The sequence below is a fragment of the Mastacembelus armatus genome, chromosome 18 (assembly GCF_900324485.2).
Source record: "Mastacembelus armatus chromosome 18, fMasArm1.2, whole genome shotgun sequence".
Taxonomy (NCBI): Eukaryota; Metazoa; Chordata; class Actinopteri; order Synbranchiformes; family Mastacembelidae; genus Mastacembelus; species Mastacembelus armatus.
The window spans coordinates 3,860,773-3,881,326 of NC_046650.1; the positions used below are offsets into that span (position 1 = coordinate 3,860,773).

At 40.7% G+C, this 20,554-nt stretch overlaps 1 protein-coding gene across 1 annotated transcript in view; it reads right to left on the reverse strand.

The window, feature by feature from the left end:
* nrxn2b (neurexin 2b) overlaps positions 1 to 20,554 on the reverse strand; it is a 368,462-nt gene that overhangs the window by 300,927 nt on the left and 46,981 nt on the right. The window contains exons 3-6 of the mRNA XM_026328570.1: positions 16,593 to 16,754; positions 5,512 to 5,950; positions 4,197 to 4,580; positions 1,925 to 2,128 (exon numbers count right to left, since the gene is read on the reverse strand). Coding sequence (XP_026184355.1) covers positions 1,925 to 2,128; positions 4,197 to 4,580; positions 5,512 to 5,950; positions 16,593 to 16,754 — 1,189 coding nt within the window. The remainder of the gene's footprint in view (positions 1 to 1,924; positions 2,129 to 4,196; positions 4,581 to 5,511; positions 5,951 to 16,592; positions 16,755 to 20,554) is intronic.

Below are 20,554 nucleotides of genomic sequence, written 5' to 3' on the forward strand. Positions count from 1 at the left end.
GTAATTCAAAGTGCTTCACATAAAAACAAAATGCATACACTATCAAATCAAAATAATATATTCTGTTATATAGTTCCATTAAAGTGTATTCATGAGCTCCATGTTAGTAGCAGAACAGAAAGCCGTAACAGTTGTCATCTGACAGTAGTCAGGCTGACAGCCATGACTTCCGCTGACACACTACACAGGTTGTCATCGCTATTTATCACTAATATCATTAGGACTAAAGCTGTCAAATTAAAGCATTTCTTAGAGATCAATTAGCAGGATTTCAACTATTTTAACAAAGATTAAAGCCTTAACAGATATTGAGGATTCTATGTTGACTGTCACTTTAGTTGTTAATTATTTTCCTTGCAAAAAAGCTATAAAAATCAGAGCTTTACTTGAGTGAACAGTCTGATATCTAAAAAATGTCATTTAGGCCCAGTGGAAAACAAAGAAGCAGGACTATAATATAGATTCATTTTTGGACTGGACTGTTTGGCTGGGGGATTACTAGCAGGTGTACAGGAAGTACAAATGTATGTGCAACTTCAGGCAAGCTGTGAGCCGGTCTCTCTGACTGTTTGATCCGAGGGCCGCAGACATACAGGCCATTGAAGGGATGAAAAGTTCCATCTTCCGAGTCTCGGCCAGGTGGGGTGGTTATGAGTGATAGAATGAAGGAAGGAAGAAAAGAGAGAAAGACAGAAAGAAAGAAAGAAAGAAAGAGAAAAGAGAGAGAGAGAGAGAGAGAGAGAGGAAAGAAAAGTGAAGGAGAAATAGAGGAGGAATGACCACCTACATTTATCCCACCATCCCTCTTCCTGTCTCTATGATGGCTTAAACTCCCATATTCCAGGGTGCACCTCTGTCATGCTCCTCTTGGTTTGCTGTTAAAAGTCTGTTCCTTCAAAGGATCAGAACGGACTTAAGTGTCCAGAGCTGGAAGGTCATACCCATCTTCCCCAGAGCACTAATAGTCATTGCAATGAAATTTTAATAAGTCAAAGGGTCTGCATTGCTGCAGCAGGTTATTAAAGGGAAAGCATTGGCTCCGTCTTATGAAACCATCCATCTCTACAATTTTACTAACCTTCCCCCCACTAAGCTTGCCTTTCAGACCTCCTTACATACCCCTATTTTTTGAGCTCATTTGTAATTTCTTATGATGAGGATGATTCTCATTTCTTCTTAGCAACACCACTGGGCAGATGTGGAGCCAATAAGTCCCTCAGCTAACTCCACTAAAAATGGAAATGGAGCACGACCATGAGGAGGAGCAAGACAAGAGCAAAGCCACCTTGAGTTTTCTAGAGACAGGTTAGCGGGTTAAGGCTCGGGGTCAGGCCAGGGATGTTGTTAGAGATGGAGCTTTTTAACTGGAAGTGCTATGGGGCTTTACAGAGACGAAAAAGAAGGGGATGAGGGCAGAAGGGATGGCGAGGGACCAGTAGTCAAAGAAATGGAACAGAAATGACTGCAGGGTGGCTGCCCTCAGTGGACAAAAGTATTGTGTTCTGGGGGTGCCTGTACATTTTCATTTTACACTTATTGCCCTGCAGCAAGGACTTTATCAGTTGGTAGAGAAGAAGTGTATGTGTTTGTACCTCAGTTAACTCAAATCGATCAACCCTTTGTCTCTTCTCACTTAAACCAGAGCACAGTGATGGGTAGAGTTAGCTTGTTAGCTTTTGGTAAAATTCAACAAAATAAATCATACTATATCAAATGAAAAAATCAGATTTAACTGAGGGACAAATTCAGAAGCTTTTTCTCATCCAACTATCTGACAATTGAAAGATTATCAGTATGAAACTCAAAATGTCAAACCATCCATACAGGTCAGTAGTACACAATGCTAAAATAGTGAAGATGCAAAAACAGGGGATGGTAAGGGAAAGGTTAGCAGAGCCATCCGCAAAGAATCACGGTGGCCTACCGAGGTTCACGGTGAGTTTGACACGGCCTCCGTCCAGCTCCAGGCGCAGGGTGTCTGCTGACTCCTTGGAAGTGCTGGCCATGAGTAGGCCATAAGCCCGCTGCGACATAAAGCGCAGGGCCACGTCCTCAGCCTCTGTGTGCATAGTGACTGGCATGATGATCTTCAGGTACATGCTGCCATCATAACTCAGCACCGTCGCCTCTGGATAGGGGTGAGGGAGAGAAACAAGTGTGGCAAAGTGGGTAAGACCCAGCCACAGGCATGGTGTCTGATTGGCTATGACAGGTAAATACTGAGAGTCAAATTAAAACATTCAGTTCAATTTAATGTCAAAAAAGTTATCTTCTCCCATTTTTGCTAAACACTACAGAACTAGATCAAACCATAGTTTCCTTAGTATCAAACATATCCATGCTTTTCTCTAGCATTTAAACATTTCATATTCAACTAGAAGTAACAGAAAATGTGGATGCCATGTCTTCAATATATTATCAAGGGTAAATTGAGGTAAATGATGATCAAAGCCATGTGTGTCTGATAACTGAAAACTGATCAAAAGATACTATCAATCATTGTTGTACTTCCAGGCATGTAAATGGGTTTGAAAATTTAACAACAGCATGAAGACTGCAGCTCTAGGCCTTTGTCTCTGTTTTTAGTTTTGTAATTGCACCTCTTGTGTGCCATGTCATTTTTCTAGTATAGGTAATTATGTTTTCATTCATCTGAAGCTAAAATTTGCAAACATTCAAAATATACTTAGGACATATTATGCATTCATTAAATTTTCATCAGATGTCAAACCTGCAAAATGAAAATATTTATCATAAAGAAGAAAAGAAAAAATACTAGCATAATGTATCCAAATTAAGCTGATTCTCAAGCTGAGAGGAATGGCAAAAACAAAAGAGCATCTGGTTTCTGGAACATCCTTATTTGCACCAGGCACAGCCGTTACACTCTTTAGAAACAGCAATGCCTTAAATAGACTGCTGTGTAGTGTGACAGATCCCTGAGGACTGTTCCTATTTTGCATTGTGGGCATTATGTGTCACCGTAGGATAACATGAGTCATTGTCACAGGTTACTTCAAACATTTTGGGTATAGAGCGTGCAACGATATGATGTTAAAAGAAGCAGAAAAATACTGGAAAAAGATAAGACTAGTGATATTTAAAAAGAGCCCATATGTTCACATTTTCCCTTCTTTGAATTTGCTGTATTATGTAGTATTATTATGTCAATCAATCAAAACAATAATGACAACCATAGTTGTCAATAATCGATCAATGATATTTACTGTTAATTCAACCTTGGTTCAAATCAGTATCAATACTTTTAATTTTATGTGGCTTGGATGAATTATGTACTATTCTTTGGGTTTTCTTCGTCTAGTCAATGCTAAGTCAAACACAGCTGATCGACAAAATGTGTTCTTGGTTATTAGAAAAAAACACCTGCTGTCATATCCCTGCAGTAATAAAAAACTACACTAGATGGCAGAAGAGCATCACTGGAACCATACCTGTTATCAGCACACCTAAAGAAGAAACTCTCACCCTTCAAAATAAAGACATTTCATCCTCTACCTCTACTGTCCTGATTTGATTCCAATCTCTCCTTCCCTCATTACCCTCCTTGTCCCTCAAAATCTCATACTGTCATGGCTCGCTCACTCCTACAGACGTGCAAAGACAAACCATGAAGCAAGGTGCCTGCAGCTAATTGGGATGAATCAGACTATGTGGTGCCATTTGACTAGTTCATCATGCATCACTATGGCATATGTGCCACCTGGGTTTGCATGACTGGCACAGATGGTGGCAGTAGGCCTGACTGCTCTGCCATACTCCTGCCACTTTCTTGATGCCCCCCTTGCAGCCAGTGGGCCCTAATGCCACCCAGGCTCCCTGTGGAGCGCTTACTCCTACTATACAGCAGCTGCTTGGTTGTGTCAAATACAAAGCAGATCATTGTCAAATGTTGTTGAACTGCTCATTCTACACTTGTTTTCTTTATTGTTTTGTGTCAGGACCATCCATGATTCCCTTTGTGCTCTTATATACTGTTGTGTATGATGCCTTAATTATTCAAAGTGATTTTCTGCTTCACTGTTCACAGTTAATGTGTCAATCTGTGATTCAGTGGCATTTCCTTTCCGAACTGTGTATAACACAGATGTGTACTATTCCAAACAAAGTCTTGAATTTAAAGTATTCATCCCTTGAGCCTTACAGTTATCTGTTACTTTCACAATCACTCTTCTTACCTATCTCACAGTTGGTACCCAGGTACCCGGTGCCAGTGCAGTCGCAAATATAGCGGTTCCAGCCCTCTTTACACAGACCTCCATTGCCACATGGGGCACTGCTGCATCGCTTTTGCAGCTCACGGGTGCAGAAACTGCTGACGCCCAGCGCACTCTGGATCTCAGCCAGACGGCGGACGTCACGGCTCTTGCCATCAATAAAGAGGTCGCGAACACACCCTACGTAGCCATAGTTAAGCAGAGCTGTCCAAACCTCTGGAGGCAGGATGAGGTCTGTCTTAGTCTCAGGCAGCCCACCTAGGTACATATCACTGTCCAGGTCCAAGATTTCACTGCCCTCTGGGGAGCTGAAGGGCATGCTACGGCTGTTGACAGAAATAGATCCTAAAAGACAGAAAGACAAAAAGAATTTTTTATATACTGGCAAATGGATGCAGTTGTGGAGTCTAATCATAGTTTCATTAATTACACAAAGGATGTTTCTTATGTCTGTGTCTGAGTATACAGCTCATATTTAACTGTAAGACAGTAACTGAAAGAGCATTTTAATGAGTTTAAAAGAGAGTGACATGATTGAAGACATCTGTGGTCTGGATAGGTGTATGAGTGGGTGGGAGGTCATGTGGCTGAGTGGGAGAGTAAGTGAATGGATGGGTGGGAGGGAGAGTGAGTTTATAATTTAGGAAACACAAAACACAGAGGGACAGACAAAAGAGAGAAAAGATGACAGCAGAGTGTGTGTGTGTCTAATGTGTCTGTAATAGGCTAAATGGAGGAGAAGGGAAGCAGAATGCAGCAGGGAGTGGGTGAAACAAAAGGCCCTCTCTCTTTCTGTGATTAACGACTCCATCTTAATTTTCTATTAAAAGCCAATTACAGCAGAAGCAGCAGTGAGATCACATGCGTGTGTGCGTGCGTGCATGTGTATGCACACAGCCACTCATTCACACCCTTCCTCATTATAAGATACCATTGGGGGAAGATTTAATATCCAAGGTGCTTGCCCACCTACAGATCATTCATCAGACACCACATACACAAGCGCACAGATGTGCTCACATTCAACTAGAAGCAATGGAACACAACATGGAATTATTAAAAAAAACAACTTTCTTTAGCTTTTGTTTTGGCAAGAAGAGATGGTTATAGAATGTGTCAAAGTCAATTCACTTTATTTTTCTGGGATTGCCAAATCTGTGACACTATTTGAGTCTGCCAGTTCCTGTAGCGTAACAAATGTGAAATTAGCATGAATTAGTCTGTTGATATGAAAATAAGAACACCTGGACAAGAAGCTATTTAAAGCAGTTCTTACCTTTCCTCCCTTCCCTCTGGAAATCCACATGGCACCATTCACCATCATTGACCTTCTTGTTGCTGGCCTTCAGCTTTGTTTTTCCAGAGCCCATATCAATCAGCAGGTACAAATACCCGTCCAGCAGCTCCATGGCAAAGTAATCAGTCTTCAACTCCCTACCAGGCTTCTGCTCTTTGGGACCCTGAGGGCGGCCGTGGCTGAACAGTAGGAGGCCACTGGGCTCCGTGGTGCGAAAGTCAAAGGAGATAGAGCCTGTCTTCTTGGTGTTCCATTTGGGCAGGGATATGTAGGACTCAGGGGTCTCAAAGGTGACGGGGTCCAGGGCTGCTACGTCCTCGCAGCGGAACACCAGGTCACCATTGAGGGTGATTTTAGGGTCACGCTCGATGGCCAGTCGTGAAAGCTCCAGCTTAAAGTCATTGTTTTTGTACACCACCTAGACAACAGAGGTGAGAGAAGGGTATTACTTGAATAAAACTGTTGTACCGTAGTGGTGTGAATGTGGATTTTAATATGGCATGCCTAATTAGAATGAAGACTGTTCTAACTGTAAATGAGAAAAAATATTTGGTCTACTAAAAGCCTGCAGATGTATCCTAATTGACTAAATTAATTTCAAGTGTCAGTTACAGTGGCTGCTGGGACCTCATGTCAGCACAGAGAAATGAATCAAAACATGAATGAAATATATGACTTTCTCTTGAACACCTTAAATCTGAAATGACTGCGCTCTACCCTATCACCCTACCCTAGCTTTTTAGGTCAGATGAGTGCTGAGCAGACTGATGGTATGTGATTTGGTAAGAAAATCCTTCACACATAAATTCAAACACTAAGCAAAAATTCTGGGCCACCGAGTTGCCCAGGGCATGCTTGCCTTGATTGTACTAATGTCTGTGAACGCTGGAGCTGTATGGGTGCTCAGTGCATCAAGCTCGATCACTGTTGTACAAACATCTAACTCATGATCATATCCATAAAGTGTACTATTTGTTCTTGTACAAAAATGTAGTTCAAAAATGTGAGCATATGTGCACAATAAAAAATCAAATAAAAGGCTCCTGGGGATATCCAGATTCAGGGACAAGTGAATGTTGCCTAAAGTCTTAATGCAAATGTCTCCAATGGCCTTTGATGAAATACAGCTATTGTTTCAACTCAAAGTGTGTCTCTATGCCTCAGTGTGTGCATTTATAATGGATTAAGTGCTAAAGGCAAACTATATTATCCTTGCCTTTCAGAGTTTCACTTTTCCTTGTTCAACACTCTGTAGACAGTATTTTGAGAGGACATCCTCAAGGTGTATTTGGAAGCAGCTGAGAGTTTTGCACTTGTGTGTGTGTTGTCTCTCCTGATTATAGTCCTCTTCAGACTCTCTTACACACACATACTTGCTGGCAGGTAATAGAGATAAAAAAATATATATATAGTAATATCTGAGGCTGCAAAGTCTACAGTTTGATCCTGGCAGCAGAGGCATGTTGTGTTGACATGGTTTTCATTGCTTTAGCCTGTTAACTAGACATTCTATTTAAAAGGTTGTTCATCCCTAGCAAGAACACTTATTTTGATGACTTTTAAAGTGAAAGTAAATATGTACATTTAAACAAAGACTTTCTCCAGTATAATTACATTTGATTTCATGAACATTAAAAAGAAAAAAAAAAGTTTAAAAAGTTTGGGTACCCTAATACGTCAGTACTACCTCTCATTTGACACAGCACAGTTTTTGTAGCCAGCTAAGACTCTTTCTCTTCTTGGTTTAGGAATGTTTATGAGATATTTTAGACGGTCTTCAACACACATGTTCAAAGTCTGCACATCTACATATTTTGAGTGACTTTGAGCTTGAGTTTCTTGAAAGAGTGGATTTTGACTTTCATTGTCCTGTTGTAGAAGCCAGCCTCATCAGCTTCACTTTCTTGACAGATTGCGTGACGTTCGAATGAAGAATTTACTGAAAGTGATTGTTCCTCCTATCTGTGCTTCTCCCTCTGACACATCCTGCAACACAAGCCCAACACAGATATTTTCCACTTTCATGCTTAACAGCCAGCAAGTTGTTATGTTCATAAAATGCTGCTCATTTTTCTTTAAGACACTCAATTTTGTGTTGAGGTCACAGGTAAGGCTTCTACCTCTGCATGTCTGCGTAGTGTAGTGCTACACAGTGGAACGGTGCACCAACTAACCTGCCAGCTAAACTTTCATGCAGCTCATTTGCAGTCAGACTGGGGTGTTGCTTCACCTTTTTATGAAACTCAATGAATGAAGATTTGAAATTGACTTGCAATAAAAGTGTGCAATTAGCCACAACTTAGATTTCTCAATCCTCTCACAGAATTATCAGTGAAATTCATTATTCTTACATCTTAGTTGTAAAAAAAATCCCTAGCTTGATTATACCTTCAAACAACTGCATACTCCAAATGTAAAAAGGAAGAATTATACTGGATTATATGGGTATTAAGTCACCATTTGCTTTTGTTTGCATTGGCCTGCTTTCGGATCTGCACTGAAAGGACGTGGTTCACTGTATGGGTTTTAACTATCTAATTTCACCAGACTGCTGCTGTCATTTCTCATCGCTTTTCACAGTATCTCTTTCAAACGCCCTCCAGTCTCACCTATTTTTTCCATGCATGCACTCTCTCTCTACATCTTCTCTGTCAAATACCACACCTACGTATTAGCACAGAATGAACCACAAAAACACAGATATGTCGGGTTATTCTTGATCTTAAGCCTCCTTTGGTTATCTTCTACACTGGCCCCACTGCCACATGTACAGTAAAGCTTATAATGTTGTCATTAGTAGAGATTAGTACTGGTAATTAACCATGATAACGGTAAAACTGGCAGCTAATAAGGCGTGAGCTCGCCTGGTTTGAGGTGTTAAAAAAAAAGTGAAGGGTGGGTGAAAGCGAGAAAAGGCAGTGGGAGGAGGGAGAGGGATTTATTTTTGTTTATCCATGTTGCTCTATTTCTGCAAAAATGGACCTTGGTGTTATGCATGTTTTATACAACGGATCAGCATGTCTTGATGTCAAATACCAGAATATGAAGAATACAGACCTGCATGAAGACCAGCAGCAGCAGAATGTGATGTCACAAAAAGCCTTAAAACATATAAGCAAGCTCACCAAGAGCAGACTTTGGCACATGGCAAACATGTGAAACCTAGTCCGTGCACACCTCACATGCCATAGTAACACCCTGGTGCAACTTTCAGAGCTTTGAGTTAGGGTTGATGTAAAACCCTGTCATTGGTTATTTTAGTGGGTATAAGCATATACAACTTGCCATTTAACATTTTCCATTCAAAGGGTGGAACACATCAAAATGCTGTTAGCTGGTCATTAAGTTTATAAAGAGCTATCATTTTACAGTCACTTAAGTCACTTATGGCCTCCAGTGTGTCTACATCAATAAAAGTAGAGAGGTAGCTAGGGGCACAATATAAGCAAAAGGCAGCACGTGAAAGAAGGTAAGAGAATAAAAGAAGTGTTAAGAAGTGTAGAAGACAGGAGAAAATGGCAGTGAATGACAAATAAGGTACAAAGACGAGCTTAACAGAGGGCTCTTTGGGAGCACTAAAGTATGTGATATTTGCAGGGCATACTCTGAAAAGTATATTAAATACTCAGGACCTTTGTAAAGTGAAGGACCCAAACTGTCTCCACTCAGCCAGGGCCCGGTTCAGTATAAATGCATTTGCTGCATTTGCTATATTTTTGCTCAATATTGATACTGTATACAACATCAAAAGGACTGTAAGAAACTTCATAAGGAACTCAATGGGACTGTGGAAAACAGTGGCCAACCTCAAGCCAATTGCACAAGTCTCCATCAAATGCGGCATCTACCAAGGAGATGCGCTGTCCTTGCTGCTGTTCTGCATAGGCCTGAACCCCCTCAGCCAGACCATCACCAAGACTGGCTTTGGATACCGACTATGAAATGGAGCAACCATCAGCCACCTCCTGTACATGGATCTGAAATCTGAAATTTCTGAAATCATCAACAACAGCAGTAACAACTCACGTGTCCTGTTTGCTACAGTGAGTAGGTTGACAAACCCTCCATCTCCATTACCTTTGGAACTAATTTCAACATCTAAATGTAATGAATTTGCATTATTTTTTAACGACAAGATTCAGGGTATTAAACAAACAATAAATTGCACAAGGCAGATACCAACTCTGCAGCCAACCAGGAAACACTTGGTAGAACTGACACACCTTACACCAGTAAATGACATAACAGTTGAAGAGACCATCTCAAGTCTGAGCTCATCCACCTGTTGCCTTGATGTTTTACCCACTAAGTTTCTGAAATCAGTACTAAGCAGTAATAACTCATTACAGTCAGGAACATTTCCAAGGGCTTTGAAAATTGCTGTCATCAAGCCGCTCCTGAAGAAGAGCAGTCTTGATGCCATGGTACTGAACAACTACCAGCCCATATCAAACCTGCCGTTTTTAGGCAAAATCATTGAAAAAGTTGTTTACCAACAACTTACTGACTTTCTCATGCTAAACGACTGCTTTGATGATTTTCAGTCAGGCTTTAGGCCCCATCACAGCACTGAAACTGCCCTCATCAAGGTGACAAATAACATTCGTCTGAACACCGACGCTGGCAGAGTCTCTGTCTTAGTACTGCTGGATCTAAGTGCTGCTTTTGACACAGTGGACCATGTGATCCTGTTACAAAGGTTAGAGGACTGGATAGGTATCTCTGGTACTGCCCTTAAATGGTTTAAGTCCTATCTTGAAGACAGGAAGTATTTCATTGAAGTTGGTAACTGTGTCTCAGACCAAATGGTGTTGACATGTGGGGTCCCCCAAGGGTCCATCTTAGGACCCCTTTTGTTCAATCTTTACATGTTTCCTTTAGGCCAGTTAATACGCAGCAATAATGTGTCATACCATAACTATGCAGATGACACTCAGATTTACATTTCACTTGCAGCTGGTGAATATGGACCAGTCGACTCACTATGCTGCTGTATTGAACAGATCACTCTGTGGATGCAAAACAACTCTCTGCAAATAAACAGTGGCAAGACTGAAATAATCATCTTTGGGCCTCAGAAACAAAGAGAAAGTGTCAGCAGTCACCTCGAGTCTCTTTCTCTAAAATGTAAAAATCAAGTCAGAAATCTAGGGGTAATCATGGACTCAGACTTGAATTTTAACAGCCACATTAAATCGATAACATCATCAGCATTTTATCATCTCAAAAACATTGCCAGAATCAAAGGGATCATGTCTAAACTAGACTTGGAAAGACTCATCCATGCTTTTATCTCTAGCAGGTTAGATTACTGTAACGCCTGTTCACGGGGCTCTCAAAACAAGCTGTAAGGCAGCTACAGTACATTCAGAACGCTGCTGCTCGGGTCCTGACTAGAACCAGGAAGTACAACCACATTACTCCTGTTCTCAGATCTCTGCATTGGCTTCCTGTCTCTCAGAGAATAGACTTCAAAACAGCACTGCTTGTGTATAAGTCTCTTCATGGCTCAGCACCACGTTACATCTCTGACATGCTGATGCCATATGAACCATCTCGAACTCTGAGAACATCAGGGACAGGCCTTCTGCTCGTGCCCAGAGTCAGGACTAAACAGGGAGAAGCAGCGTTTCAATCATATGCAGCTAAAACCTGGAATAGTCTTCCTGATGATGTTAGACAAGCCTCATCTCTGGCAATGTTTAAGTCCAAGCTAAAAACCTTTCTTTTTAGTGTGGCACATAACATATGACCAGACTAGCCCTGAGAGTGTTTTATCCAAACCGACCTATCTGCACTCAGTTTCCTTTAATATTAATTTTTAACTTTTTATTATTATTTATTTTTTTCTTTTTTTAAAAACTGTCTTGTCACTACTCTTGTCCAGTTGGGGAAGACAATCGGACTCACGGTCAGTACTCTAAGTTGATTAGGTTGGGAACCTTCGATCTAAAGCCAATCGGGTCAGGGACTCAGGGGTTAGAAACCCTGGCGCTTTAGTGTTATCCTTAGAATACGGGTCTAAACAGCTGTAGACTTAAATAAGGGGTTTGGAACCTCCAGCTGTAGTCTACTCGATCCTAGACGTAAGAGTCCGGGACTCAGGATCGTCTCCGCAGATAGTCTGTGTTGAGGTACTTTTAGTCCATCAGGGATGGGACAAACTGAAAGTAGGGGACCCACAAATATGGGTACGGGTCTAAGGGCTGTAGACTTAAATAAGGGGTTTGGAACCTCCAGCTGTAGTCTACTCGATCCTAGACGTAAGAGTCCGGGACTCAGGATCGTCTCCACAGATAGTCTGTGTTGAGGTACTTTTAGTCCATCAGGGATGGGACAAACTGAAAGTAGGGGACCCACAAATATGGGTATATAATAAGGGGCAAATATGGTGACAAAGTGGTGGCATGTCTTTTTATTTTTTATTCTTGCTTATGTATTTTAATCTCTTTTATTTCTGTAAAGCACTTTGAATTACTCTGTGTATGAATTGTGCTATATAAATAAACTTGCCTTGCCTTGCCTTGCCTTGCCTTGCCTTGCCTTGCCTTGCCTTGCCTTGCCTTGCCTTGCCATGGATGACATCAAGCTGTACGCCAAGAATGAGCAAGACATTGACTCACCACCAGGATATACAGCAACGACATTGAAATGTCATTCGGACTGGACAAGTGTGGTTGAATGATAACAAAGAGAGGGAAGGTTGTCAGGACTGAAGGAATTAAACTTCCAGAAGGCAGCATAGCGGATGTTGAGGGAAGCTGCAAGTACCTTGGAATCCCACAGGCAAATGGGAACCAAGAAGAAGCCGCAAGGAAAGCCGCCACAGCCAAATACCTACAGAGAGTAAGGCAAGTTCTAAGAAGTCAGCTAAATGGGAAGAACAAGGTCCAAGCCATCAACACCTGCGGCCTGCCCCACTGGCACAATAAGCGGACATAGAAGCCACTGATGTCAAGATAAAGAAGCTCCTCACAATGCTTGGGGGACTCCACCCCAAATCCAGCATCCTGAGACTGTACACTAAGAAGAAGGAAGGACACTGAGTACTGGTGAGCGTCAGAGCCACCATCCAAGATGAAATAGCAAAGATCCATGATTACATCAGGAAGATGGCCCCAAGCGATGGAATACTTAGTGAATATCTCAGGCAACAGAAGCCCGATGCAGAGGAAGAATAGCAAGAACCATCATGGCAGGACAAACCCCTGCACGGTATGTACCACTGACAGATAGAAGAAGTGGCTGATATTGAAAAGTCCTACCAGTGGCTGGAAAAAGCTGGACTGAAATCCAGATATGCCATCCCAAGTGACAGCAACATCAGAAAGAAGGAACATGAGAAGCTTGAGAAATACCAAGGGCTTAAAGAAGAGCTAGAAAAGATGTGGAAGGTGAAGACAACAGTGGTCCCCGTGGTAATCGGCACCCTCGGGGTTGTGACCCCCAAACTTCTCAGTGACACTTAACTTGTTGGATAAGCTGTTTGTTAGCATATACCTTGAGCAGAGTTAATGCCCTTACAATACTGTTTCTGCTGCCTGTTTTGATTTGATAATCACTTCTTACTTCTGAATTCAATGACATACAGTAGGTAGCAGAGCTACAGGGTGTTTTTGTGCAGGGTAACTCCAGTGATCTTTCTAAAATCTGAATCTGTGTGTCCCTGACTGTTCTGATGGTATGAGGGAGGGTCAAAGACTTCCTCAGGGGTGAATCCATTGATTTGTTTTGTCATTGAGAAACTCTGCAAATCCAAAATCCTGCAGGTAAGAACAAAAAACTTTTTTCTTCTACTTTATGTTATTTACTTTTTCTTACTTTATACTCATTATGGGTTGTCAATGTTTCATAATTCAACATACCACACTTAAGTGTTTTAAAAGTTCCAGGACAAAAGGATCAATCCTTTAATACGTTAATATCAAGTAAATTTAACACATTTTATATATTTATCAAATTTTGTGACATTTGCTCACAGTTTCTGGTGTACTTTCAGCAGCTGTTGCTTTGTAAATGAGGAAACCCATATGAAAAGGGCAAAGAACAGGCCTTGCTGCAGCAACTTTCCAACTACAAAGACTCAAATGAATGTTGACTTGTGGTAGCTGGGGCATGAGTGAGGTTGATGAGTGACTGCAAAAGATTTTATCACGCAACAAAGGTGAGACTAGGAGGAAGCTGCAGACAAAGAGAATGAGCATCAATATGAAGTTGGGAGGGCAGGAAAGGAGGGAGAATGAAAGAGGGTGAGGGCAAAGAGGAGGGTGAGAGCATTCATCCAGTGCAAGGAATCAGTCGAAGAAATCAATTTTTAATTTGGCCGTCAGGATGGCAAAGCTGGTGTACCAACAGTGCTACCATGGACTTAATTACACAAAACTGCCCCCGAGAAAGAGAAGATGAGAGGCAGAGAAAGGTGGAGAGAAGTGATGAGAAAGGTGGGATGAGTGAGGTAGATAAGCAGGAGGGCAGAAAAAGAGAGAGAGGAGGACAGTCTAAGATGGAGAGGAGTGTGAAATGGGCGACAGCAAGGTCACTGTCTGTGAGAGAGATGGCAAGGCAGAGGAGAGACAGATGGTGATGTGCAGACGAAGAGAAGAATCCGTGGAAACAAGACTAGGGGGCTGAAGAGCAGAGACACCTGATTTCACACCCCACCACTCCGGCTGTGAGCCCAGAAAACACATATACATCACAAAGTCTATGATCATAGTGTGAGGGTGACTTGGAACACACACATATGATCGCACACACAGCAAATAAAAACTTCATAGAGCTTCAGTGGGTCTTTTGGTGCCTTTTTACTCTTCTGCTCCGCTCTTCCTTTAAATTTCACCTGCCTGGAGGGTGCTGGCCAAGCGTATCAAAGGCATTTGACCACAGTGTTGCCATGAAAGCCTTGCCCAAGACCATAACACCACTGATAATCCGAGCTGTGTCACTGAACTAGCACAGGATGAAACACACCGCCGTCTATCCCCCAACTACTCGCTCTCTTCTTCATTTTCAGCGGCTCATACTCTACTTGGTGCGTTCAGTTCCTCTTCTTTCTTGGTGCCTGGCTGTTTTTTAGCTAATGTAGTCATTAGAGCTTGACTGCTGCTGAAAGATCTGATGTGAACACCAGAAAAAAACAGCCAGCAACCCTCAAGTTCAAACATTATATCATTTAAATCTGTAAAGGCACTTTCAAAAACGAACAAACGACAGAACTACATGTATTACTTTTTAGTTAGCAAGTCACCCTTTTAGGTAAAAATGGTCTCCAAATGGAATTAAATATACAGTGGTATCTATGCTTTCTAGGCTGCTGCTGATCGTCATGTAGAAATTCATCATCAGCGCCATGTAATGCATGGGAAACATCTCCAGTTTTAAGGCCATGACTTTTTCAAGGGCAATGTCTTGAAGAGTATAAAAAAAATAAAAACACAGGAGCTCCCAGAAACTATTAATGCAAAAACAGAAGAGGGAACAACACAGTACACAAATCCAAAACAATACTGTTTGCTTCAGAAGTAATGTCAAAGCAATCCTGTATATTTTGTATATAGACTGCTCACCTTGCCCACATGCACCCTACTACTACTCTATAATCAACAGTACAATAGGGAAGTTTTAAAATAATAAAACTACAGTAGGCCCATGGGAATTTGGAGAAACTACCAAGAAACAATTTCACCTTGATTTAAGGAAAACAAAACTTCTAAGATTCTATACGTAACTACACTTTTTGAGACATTTTTGCAGAGCTGACTCAAATTCAGACTGATAAATGAAAAATGAAGCCCTTGGCAGAAGGTCACAGTCGAATGCCAGTGTCTGATTCTGTTTACAATAACACCACTTGACACATGGATTTTGTGTGGAACCCATTTTCTTCCCGTTCAACCATATCTCACCTTTACCAACAAACTATCACTTGTTCCTTCGCTTTCCTTTTTTTATTTTGTTTCTGCACTTTGCACTCCTTTTGCAAACTGCAGCTGACATGTTTCATTATTCCATGAATATTATAAATATTCCACAGTTCCTCCTTCCTTTTCCTCTGTATATTGACAGTAAATCCAGCCTTGTGTCTTGATGAGAAAAAGGATCTAGTTAAATGCCTAGAGAGGTTTAGGACCCACTAGGGATCCTTCCGTTAGCAACCCGAATAATGAAAATGTAATTCTACAGGCATAATTAAGTTAGAGATAGGGTGATTACTGTGTGATCCATTAAAAGTGATGGCAAAAGTAATTACTTATTCAATCAGTGTGGTTTTATGAGGAAATGCAATGGCACCATGTTGCGTTGCCTCTATACAAGTCATTACATTTACAAGGGCATAATACTTTAAACTATGATTGGTTCTCTTGACAGCTTGTTAAGTTTTAAATCAAGTATGGTCAAAATAAGTTTTTTTTTTTTTTTTTCACCAAAACTGAAGAATAAGCTTTATAAGGCAACTATCCTCTACATCCATGTGTGACTGGGCGTTGCTGTGTGTTAGACTGTATAAATCTGGGTTTGTTTGATTTCCCACCAGCCCCCTGTTGTGTGTACTATGTCAGTGGGTGTGTTTGGTCTGCAGCATGATGAGGAGGAGAGACAGGAAGCATGAAGGAAACAAACACTTGAGAGGAATTCAGGATATTGTACGTCTGGCACGTCCCACTCTCACATATGGGAGTTATATCTGCACAGAGTGATGATTCTCAAGTGGCTGTGTCAGAGTCAACACAAATGTGCTGTGTGTGAACAAGTGCGGCAATGACGCTGTACCACAGATGAACATGTTCTGTGTACTCACTACAAATTTATAGTTTGTATATTTTTTAAACCACTCCATGTTACTCTTACCTTTAGCTTTATGACATTATTTCACTGATGCAAATTGATAAAATCCTCTGGTGAAACTCTCCACATCCTTGTATCAGGCAACACAGTTAACTGTAATATTATAAGCTAACCACACACTGTGGGATGGCGAAGTCTGAACTGTTGTCAAAGTAGTCTGCATGGCTGCATGTTTGATCAGCTACTGTACACACAGTTCATACAGTGCCACTCACATCTTTAAGGCAGCCCATGAAGTTGTTGCTGACTGGAGATCCAGGCAGGTCGGCGGTGTTGGGGCTCCCTCCAATGTAGAAGAAGTCATCAGAGCCCAGCATGGTGTAATCCTCCTGGGTATAACCAGTGGTGGTCAATATACCATCCACTGAGATGGTCACCTGGCATAGGCATGGCCCAAAAGATAAAGATGAAAAAAGACAGAGGGATAGAAAAATCCAGCAGAGACAGACAGAAATAGGAAATGATGAGGAGAGAAATTAGAATGAGGAGGAAAAACAAGGAAGAAACTGGATTAAACACAAGTGATTAGTTGTGACCATACCCTAAATGGTATTGCTTGCATAGGTGTTTTTGGTGCCAGTCAGACTGAGGGCTTTCACTTTAGAGTGCAGTTGCTAAGGCCAAACCGAGAGCAAGATGCTGTGACCACTGTCTACATACTGGCAGTACAAAATTTCTAAAATTTTTCTCTTTTCTAGGTTTAACTGTAGCCTGCACCAGATACACTGTGCCTAGAAGTCCTTATAAATCCAGTATAAGTCATAAGCAGCTACTCTTCTGTTACTGTGGGATTAACACTGACGATAATCTAAATCAAACACACTGGATAAAATATTACTTGACATGAAATAGTATTACAATAACACTCTTTTTAAAATGTCGGCTGACTTTTTCCTTCCTCTGACTGAATGCAACATTCCTTTGCTGAACCAGTCGCCATTTAAGGAAGAAACAGCAAAAGCAACAGTCTTTTTCGGTATTTAAATGTTTCAGCTCTCATCTTTTTTGAGGTTAGATATTCTGCTTTGCCTGTTTCATCATTTTTGCAGGGTGGAATCAAACACACTGATCTGATGCTATGAGATGAGGTTTGAAGAGGAGAATCAAGACCTAACATTTAAAAAAATAAGACACACATACGGTATATTACATGTTTGTGGATTCCCCAAGTTTTTCTGTGAGTTTGTCTCTTTTACTTTTATTCATTTCCTGTGTTAGTGTGACTAAAACTTACTGATGTAACATTGGACCTTACAAGATGAGATAAAGCAACTGTTACATCAGATTGTACCCCGTCAGTTAAAAAATGCATGAAGAGGGAAATGAGATATGCTAGGTTGACTATGCTAATATGATTTGCTTTAAATCTAAATATTTCATCATAATCTAAAGATTTTCCTCAGGTTTAGCAAGAGTCATCACAAATAAAAATCTCCTCTTTTCAAATTATAGACATTACAGTGCAGCAAATTGCAGTATTTGATGGAAATGCTAATAAGGATAATTAGCTAACCTTATTACATCAAGGTTGTATTTAGCGCCTGTGCCACAGCTTTGCTACAATACAAATATCCTGAAGAACAATACTGTTTGATTTGTGAGAAACCTCTGTAGCTAGTGTCCAATTTATTGTCTAATTATCAGAATAGATTTGGCCTGAGCAGGAGTGAAGCAGTCACGTCTCTGAGTCAACATCTGTTATTCTGGATAAATGCACGTGGAACTTACACCATAACCACCTGTGTTCACACAGGTGACGCTAGCACTAGTTCAGAGTAGCTATGTTAAGCAACATTTTTCACAGCTGTGGGGAACCTTAGCAACTGCATTCAACAGATTGCCCCAGCTGAGTGCTCGTATTCTCTTTTTCTTGATTGTTTTTCCCACAATTTATGTGTTTTTGTATTTTTTTTTTATTTTTTATTTTTTATTTTTTTTTTGGCCGTACTTCCCTTCTTAAGAGGGCAACTCATTTTTATGTCTGCTGTTACCACTGGAAGAGAAAAATATTGTATTGGCCAAATATGTCTGGTATGAAGACTGTGATTGACAATGCTGGTGTGTTGGGCTACTTAATTTATCAGAGTGACTAAAGAGAACTAGAAGAGGTTAAGTTTTTTTTTTTTTTAAAGGGGGTGGGGGTTTGGCCAGAAGAGTGAAGAAATCCCTACAGACCACTGCCATGCCTCTTCTCAATATAATATACAATTTGAGTATATAGTGAAATAAGCTATAAAACTTGTGGAATGAAATGTTGACTACAGCGCTAAAGAACACAAACATATTTTGTTGCCAAGGTAGGCTCTTTGGATAATTTTTTTGAGCAGGGTTGCTGGATGTGCTCATTGGGGTCATGAGGAATTATTGTTGACTAGCTGCCAGACACCTACAAAGTCACCATCTAAAATCATAGGTGAGCATTTATTCCTGCTAGCTTTCTTTCTCTTTCTCCCTCTCCCATCATCCCAGATTCCACCACTTAAAAGGTTCATCAAAGCTTTTAATGCATGCAGAGTATGCCATCATAGCCTCTTCAATGATTCAGTGTATAATCAGAGGTCAGACCTAAACAGCATTAAAACCCAACAGAGACGACACCTCAAAGACTCAAAATAAGTCCATGCAGTATTACCACCCCCCACCCCCCTACATACACACACCGACCAAATAAAGCACACACATATAGCAAAACTAATTGTTTCCTCTGACATAACTTTGCAATTATTCACAAGCATTAGCTGGTCTTTGCTTCAACCAGACTGTACATTCATTACACTGAATAATGTTGCAAATTATTACAAACGCTTGCATCACTGGTCAAAAGGAGGGAAAGGGTGATGATATCATAGGTTGCTGGTTGAAATACCCTGGAAGCTAAACAGCCTGAAGGAAATGAGCATGGATTTGTTCTTTAACTGAATCCCAATATGTAAATAAAGATTCTAGTAGAAATGTTGGCTGCTTGTTCTCACTGAGAGTTTTTCCATGGAATAATATTGTAAGTATGAATGTTGTAGTTATCACCACGACAACACTGATCAACAGTAGTTATACCCTTGATCCATCTAAAACGAAACGTGCCCTCCTGCTTGATGGGCAGATCTGGTTAAAGCATAGCAGCTAACAGCAAGCCACTGAAACAATGAAAATTACTTAATAAAGTTTCACTGTGATAAAACTGAGTATTATTTGCAGGATATATATATATATATATATATCTAGATACCCTTGTTATTCCTTTATATTTGATGTTTTTGTAGCTCACAGGTAAAAGTGTTGTTGAAATGTTAGATCCAGGTGACTAAATAAAAAACCCCACAAAGTGTGTTCTCTCTTGATTGTAAGCAATCAAAGTAATTGAAGTGACAGAAACAAAGTAGTGCTGGTAAGGACAGGTAGTCGTGGTTAATGACTGTCACTCCTATACTCCAACGTGCACAATGATTTGATGTTATTCTCTTTCTTAGAATGTTTCATTTTCCTTAACATGAAGTGGTGGCTCAGCCATGTTTACAATAAGACTACAACGTTTGCCATAATATGGCCTGAAAATACTTCTCCATGTTGTTATCGTGTGATCACAGTATGATTCTTGAAACACTGCCTAGTGTGATGATCTAAGAACAACTCCTGATAAATACCAAAATATAACTGCCTAATTAACACTTTTCTAGCATTCTTCTCTGCTCTTTTCCCATGTGAACTCCATTCCACTGGATATAATAAAATCAATAAACCTGATAAAAACAAGGCTAAAGATTCTCCCCTTGTACATGTATTAAAAGCTGTGGGACAATTTTAAAAAGGACTACACACAGCTCTTCCTCTACCTCTTATTTTTTAACCAAGCAGCTGCTCTTCAAATATTTCTTTAGCCTAGTACACACAAACACCAAAAAAATCTGGCTGATCTGTGCTGAATCTTCTGTCCCAGATAACAGAAAATACAGACTGGAGCTGTTTATACCTGAAAATACTGTAAAAAGACCAACACAGCTCTAAAAGTCAAAACATGAGAAGCATTCCATTTTTCTGATTCAAATAGTGCTAAGAATACGACCTTCTCAATTTCTCTCTCGTGTGCCTGTTCCTCATAAACCATCAGCTAACTAGAGTCGCTGCCTCATTGACCATAGCTGAAGCCAGGTCTGCAGGCTGCCAGCTATTAAGGCCACTG